Source organism: Mandrillus leucophaeus, unplaced genomic scaffold, assembly GCF_000951045.1.
Source record: "Mandrillus leucophaeus isolate KB7577 unplaced genomic scaffold, Mleu.le_1.0 Scaffold9, whole genome shotgun sequence".
Classification (NCBI taxonomy): Eukaryota; Metazoa; Chordata; class Mammalia; order Primates; family Cercopithecidae; genus Mandrillus; species Mandrillus leucophaeus.
The window spans coordinates 9,125,664-9,132,055 of NW_012109807.1; the positions used below are offsets into that span (position 1 = coordinate 9,125,664).

Genomic DNA, 6,392 nt, shown 5'->3' on the forward strand with positions numbered 1-6,392 from the left:
TGGTATTCTGTCTTCTGTGGATATCAAGGATCTTTATTTTTGAGATTATTCTGACCTTCATAATAAATAAATCAGGTATTTAGGAAAATGCTATTTAATTATAGCAAATAATTCATTTTTTTTTTCCCCCGAAATGTCTTTAATTCCTGATTGGCCCAATAGTACTACTCCTTAGGGTTTAATAATAACTTAACTCCTGCTTAACCACTTTGTAAGAAGATTGTAAGAAGACCAGAGTGCAGTGGCACAGTCATAGCTCACTATAGCCTCAAACTCCTGGGTTTAAGGGATCCTCCTCCCTCAGCCTCCTGAGTAGCTGAGACTACAGGCATGTGCCACTGCACCTGGCTCATCTTAAAAATATTTTTTGTAGAGTTGGGATCTTGCTGTGTTGCCCAGGCTGGTCTCAAATTCTTGGTCTCAAACAATCCTCCTGCCTTGGCCTCCCAAAGGTCTGGGATTACAGGTGTGAGCCACCAGGCCTCGTTGAGAGGACTCTCTTAAATTGATCCCAGACCTTATCCCAGCATCCCCACCTTGTTATCTCAATTTGAAGAGTCTGATACAAAATTTTATTTTCATGTGAAAGCCACTCTGAGCTATTGGTCATTTTATGTGTACTTCTCTGGACCTTTTCTAGCTGCATTGTCTTCCTTGAGGTATGGCGACAAGAAGTGAATGCAGTATTCCTGGTGTGGCTGCACTGTGATTTTGTACAAGTGTAAGATGATGCTTTCTTTTCTGTTTCCAGGGCTCTTTCTAAATCTTTTATGACCAGTTTACTTTTGGGCATGACTGGCATCCTTTGATACTTTCTCTGGAGCTCTCATAAACTAAGAACCTACTTTTACATGGCTTTTCTCATTGGTTGTAGATAAGTGAATCTCAGAAAAGAGAACGATTTCTTTTCCTTGTTCAGGAGGGCAAGAGAAATTTCTACATTAGCTATCTGCACAAACTGGCCCCTTAACCTAGATCATAGTGCTGAGCTCATTTTTGGACAGAGTACAGAGCATTGTGTTTTGGTAGGAGAGATAAAGGACAGTTGAAAGACTGGGGTTCTTGGTCCAACTCTGTTACAGTCCTCCTGTGAGCCCTTGGCAGATTATTTAACCTCTTAGTTTTCTGTTTCTCCATCTGATAAATGAGCTTTAGAATACCTGTTTTACTTGCCCACTGGGCTTGTTGTGAGAATAAAATAAGACGATAGACATGAAAAGACTGTGGCAAGTTAAAATGGTTACAGAAATATGTGTTATGTCATTATACTTGTATAAGTTTGTTGGTGGGGCTCTTGTGGGTTACCGGATGATTATGTTCAAGGCTTGATACTCCGCTGCTGTGTTGCTGGCTCTCTGTCTCTACATAACTTGTAGCCTCAGTTCTAGTATAGCCTCTAGTTCTTCCCTTTTTCAGATTTCTGATACCTGTATTTGCTGTTATCTGGCTATCACCATGACTGTGGGCTTATTTCTGAGTTATTTGAATGGGATCCATTTGGTTGAGCAGTGGTTCTCAAATTTGGCTATCCATTGGAATTGATGCCTGGGTGTCACCCCCAGAGATTCTGATCTAATTGGAATAGGGTGCAGCTTGGCCATTGGGATTTTTTAAAACTGCCTAGGTGAATCCAGTGTGTGGCAGAATTTCAGAAACACAATTATATATGGTCCTGGGCAAAACAGTATAGCATTGTGCTGTAGGAGGCCAAGAATCAGTGACAGACACCTCTTGGCTCACTGAGAACTTCTGTGACACTGCCCTGTTCCCAGGGGCATAATACCTACCTCCTGGCAGCTTCCTGCCCCACTGAATTTCACTCTTTCTCTGAAAGATTTTTTTTTTTTTTGAGACAGGGTCTCATCACTCTGTCAGCTAGGCTGGAGTGCAGTGGCACTGTCACAGCTCACTGCAGTCTGGACCTCCTGGGCTCAAGTTATCCTCCCACCGTAGCCTCTCAAAATGCTTGGATTACTGGTGTGAGCTACTATGCCTGGCCTTTCTCTGAAATCTTTTCTTTTTTTTTTGAGATGGAGTCTCCCTGTGTTGCCCAGGCTGGAGTGTAGTGGCGCGATCTTGGCTCACTGCAAGCTCCACCTCCTGGGTTCACACCATTCTCCTACCTCAGCCTCCCAAGTAGGTGGGACTACAGGCGCCCGCCACCACACCCGGCTAATTTTTTGTATTTTTTAGTAGAGACGGGGTTTCACCATGTTAGCCAGGATGATTTTGGTCTCCTGACCTTGTGATCTGCCTGCCTTGGCCTCCCAAAGTGCTGGGATTAAAGGCGTCAGCCACTGTGCTTTTTTTTTTTTTGAGACGGAGTCTCACTCTGTCACCCAGGCTGGAGTACAGTGGCGCCATCTCGGCTCACTGCAAGCTCCACCTCCTGGGTTCACGCCAGTCTCCTGCCTCAGCCTCCTGAGTAGCTGGGACTACAGGTGCCCGCCACCACGGCTGCCTAATTTTTTTCTGTATTTTCAGTAGAGACGGGGTTTCACCGTGTTAGCCAGGATTGTCTCGATCTCCTAACCTCCGTGATCTGCGCCCGCCTCGGCCTCCCAAAGTGCTGGGATTACAGGCGTGAGCCACCGCACCCGGCCGTCTGAAATCTTAATGAAACAGCAGAGAGCTAAGAATCCAGAGTGACAAGACAGAGACTGGCTCATTAGAGTAGGATAACCTATTGGAGATTTCAGGGCCCCTTGCTAAATGCAGGAGTACCCAACCTCCTTTCATTTTGACTATGTACTTCTAATATGAATACTTTTGGAAAATATCCCAGAAATAAAAAATGAAAACTGAAAATGATCTAGCAATATGTTGCCCAGAACAGTCTATTTGGAGAGCCTTTGGCTGAACCCAGCTGGTCTGTCTGTTCTTCCTTCACTTCTTTCTTCACAGTAGACTTTTAACCAGAAGCTTCCCTAAATCAACTACCCACTCTCATTTTTTTCTTGAAACTGTTCAACTGTTTAAAACACTTAACCATCCACTCGCATCCTTCTCCAGGTGCATTTAAGCTTCTTGGCCATGGATGGGAGGATTTGGGGAACTGTAACTTGCTCTTCTTGTGAGAATTCTGGTTTACCCCTCAGCTTGGCAGAGGGCCAGGTCTAGCTAATTAGAGTTGCTTGTAGTATCTGCTAATTATTCCTGGAAACCTTTGCATAATAGCTTAGCTTTTCTTTTTCTACTATAATAAATTAGGCTTTGACCTTTCTTTAAATCCAGCTTTTCAGAGTCTTTCTGTCTGAGGGGTGATCTTGAGTTGGAAATGAGGATGGATTCAGCCATCTGTACTCTAAAAGCCGAGCTGCTTTGCTGGGGGATGTAGGATCGCAGGAGTGGAGTTTGGTGTACTCTCATCTTTCCCAGCTTTGGAGTTCTGTCCGGTTTCTGTTGGGAAATGTTGAAGATAATTGAGGGGTTTATTCGTTTTCATATTAAATCTCTAAACTGTTGAGTGGTTGAATCCGTTTAATTTTATGACGTGAACACTAGCAAGTCTTCGATTTAGGTTTTAACCCTTAGCCTCGTGTTGCCTGCATCTGTGTGTTTTCCGAGTCTGCTGATTGCTGATGCGGGCTCGAGGGGTTTTGCATTTCATGCTCCTTGTTGATTCTAATGTCTTTTTTACTTTAGCCGTGTTTCCTGAGAGACTGGGAATTGCAGGTGCACTTCAAAATCCATGGACAAGGAAAGAAGAATCTGCATGGGGACGGCTTGGCAATCTGGTACACAAAGGATCGGATGCAGCCAGGTATTGGGACCCTGTGTTACTCTTGTGTGGGTGTGACAACCTGCTTTTTCATGTGCCCTCTTTTTGAAAAGTTTCCTTCCCCACAGTGCCAGCTGTTTTCCCTCTCCTTTAATGTATGTGGATGAACACTGGCCTCTCTAGTCTCTAGAATGGGATCTGAGTCCTCATAAGCAGCTGAATTTGGCTCATCCTGAGGCAGTTGCTTGCTTGTTACTTCTTTCTGAGTTTCCTTGTGAAACTACCTGGCCTGTTGGCTGGATGAAAGCACTGGCTCTCCTGAACACTGACGATTGGGTGAGCTGATTTCTTCTGAGCATTCACAGTGAATGATCTCAGCACTGCTGAGTCAAGAGAAGAGTTATCTATTTTCCTTGTGTAGGAGCTATTATTGCTCCACGTAGATGGCAGGCTCAACCTGATTTGACCTGATCTCTTTTGCAACAAGAAGTAGAACTAGGGAATTCAGTTCTCTCTTGGGGGCATAGTCTTTACCAAGTGTTTGTAAAGCAGAATTCTGTAGGGGCACCCTAGCAACCAGTTTGGATGAGGAAGCTGCCTGAGTGCTAAATAAGGTTGCAGTGGCCTTCTCTCTTTCCCTCGCCTCCAACAACAAACAATTACAGATATTTACTGGGCATTGTTACAGGCCATGTGCTTTGCTGGGTACTTGTACATGTGTTTTCTCATCTTGAGAGAGGCTTGGGAGTCTTTTGAATTTTACTTTTTCCTCCATCATAGTGATATGTTATTCCTTTATCAACTCTTAGCTTTATTTCATTGTTCATCATCTGTTCTCTCTCTCTAGGGCCTGTGTTTGGAAACATGGACAAATTTGTGGGGCTGGGAGTATTTGTAGACACCTACCCCAATGAGGAGAAACAGCAAGAGGTAATGGCAAGTGTCAGAGCCTAGATCAGCTGCACTGACATCACAGTTCTTTGCCTCAGGAATGTTGTACAGGAGGGAACAAAGGGGATAGAAAGTTGAGGGGTTCTTCATCTATTGAACTTCGAAAGTTAATGTCCTTGTCAGTGTTTTTTCTAGAGGAACTGTTTAGGAGTGCACAGTCCTTTGGGAATAGCTGTCTTGAACAAGGGCTTTTTCTTTAGTGTTAATCATGTTCTCTCTTTTGCCTATTAGATAGCCACTGGAATTGAGCATGTTTGGTTGGTTAACTCAGCCTCCCGTGACTTTTAATCCATCAGTGCTGTGCTCTCTTCTGCAACTTGCACACACTTTTCAGCATCTTTTTCTTCTTCCTCATCTCAGACCTAAAGAACAGTTATCCTGCCTATAGAAAAGGCTATAAGTGACCAGGAGCAGTGGCTCATACCTGTAAGCCCAGCACTTTGGGAGGCCGAGGCTGGCGGATCACCTGAGGTCAGGAGTTTGAGACCAGCTTTGCCGACATGGTGAAACCCCGTCTCTACTAAATATACAAAAATTAGACGGGTGTGGTGGCGGGTGCCTGTAATCTCAACTACTTGGGAGGCTGAGGCAGGACAATCAGACCACTGCACACCACTGCACTACCTCCCTGGGCAGCAGAGTGAGACTGTCTCAAAAAAAAAAGGAAAGAAAGAAAAGAAAGAAAGAAGAAAAGGCTATAAGGGAAGGAAATTGATGAAAGCCCAGCATTTTATTGGAACCTAGTATCTGGCTGTTGGCGAGCCTTTTTGTTACCTGACCCTAAGAGTTTTTTGGTGCTTGCTTTTTTTTTTTTTTTTTAAATTTTTTTTTGAGATGGAGTCTTGCTCTGTCGCCCAGGCTGGAGGGCAGTGGCGTGATCTCGGCTCACTGCAAGCTCCGCCTCCCAGGTTCAAACCATTCTCCCCCATCAGCCTCCTGAGTAGCTGGGACTACAAGTGTGTGCCACCACACCTGGCTAATTTTTGTGTTTTTAGTAGAGACGGGGTTTCACCTTGTTGGTCAGGCTGGTCTCAAACCCCTGACCTCGTGATCTGCCCGCCTCGGCCTCCCAAAGTGCTAGGATTACAGGCGTGAGCCACCATGCCTGGCTATTGCTTTCTTATATTGACAGTGGGTTTGTACTCTTTCTGTGTCCTATGGCACTGCCATCAGATGGTGGGAAATTATGACAGGTTGTTGCTGGGTATCCTTTAGCTAAGTAATACCTAGCGAGGAAAGCAGGATTAGAAATAGAGGCAAAGGTCACATTATTTTTCCCCTCAAAGGTTTATTATGAAAAATTTCAAGCTTAAGGAACATTAGAAAGCTGGGCATGGTGGCTCATGCCTGTAATCCCAGCACTTTGGGAGGCCGAGGTGGGCAGATTACTTGAGGTTAGGAGTTCGAGACCAGCCTGGCCAACACTGTGAAACCCTGTCTCCACTAAAAATACAAAAATTAGTATTTTTGTTAGTATTAGTATTAGTATTTTGTTAGTATTAACCTGTAATCCCAGCTACTTGGGAGGCCGTGGTGGGAGAGTCACTTGAACCTGGGAGGTGGAGGTTGCAGTGAGCGGAGAGCACGCCATTGCACTCCAGCCGGTAATCCCAGCTACTCGGGATGCTGAGTCAGGAGAATGGCTTGAATCCAGGAGGCGGAGGTTGCAGTGAGCTGAGATCGCACCACTGCACTCCAGCCTGGGTGACAGAGCGAGATT

General features: G+C 44.9%; 1 protein-coding gene across 2 annotated transcripts in view; it reads left to right on the plus strand.

Annotated features, from left to right (window-relative positions):
- The window catches only part of LMAN2L (lectin, mannose-binding 2-like), a 36,021-nt gene that overhangs the window by 5,125 nt on the left and 24,504 nt on the right, over nucleotides 1–6,392 (plus strand). For both annotated transcript variants that reach the window (XM_011969636.1, XM_011969637.1), the window contains exons 3-4: nucleotides 3,646–3,763; nucleotides 4,569–4,651. In XM_011969636.1, coding sequence (XP_011825026.1) covers nucleotides 3,646–3,763; nucleotides 4,569–4,651 — 201 coding nt within the window. The remainder of the gene's footprint in view (nucleotides 1–3,645; nucleotides 3,764–4,568; nucleotides 4,652–6,392) is intronic.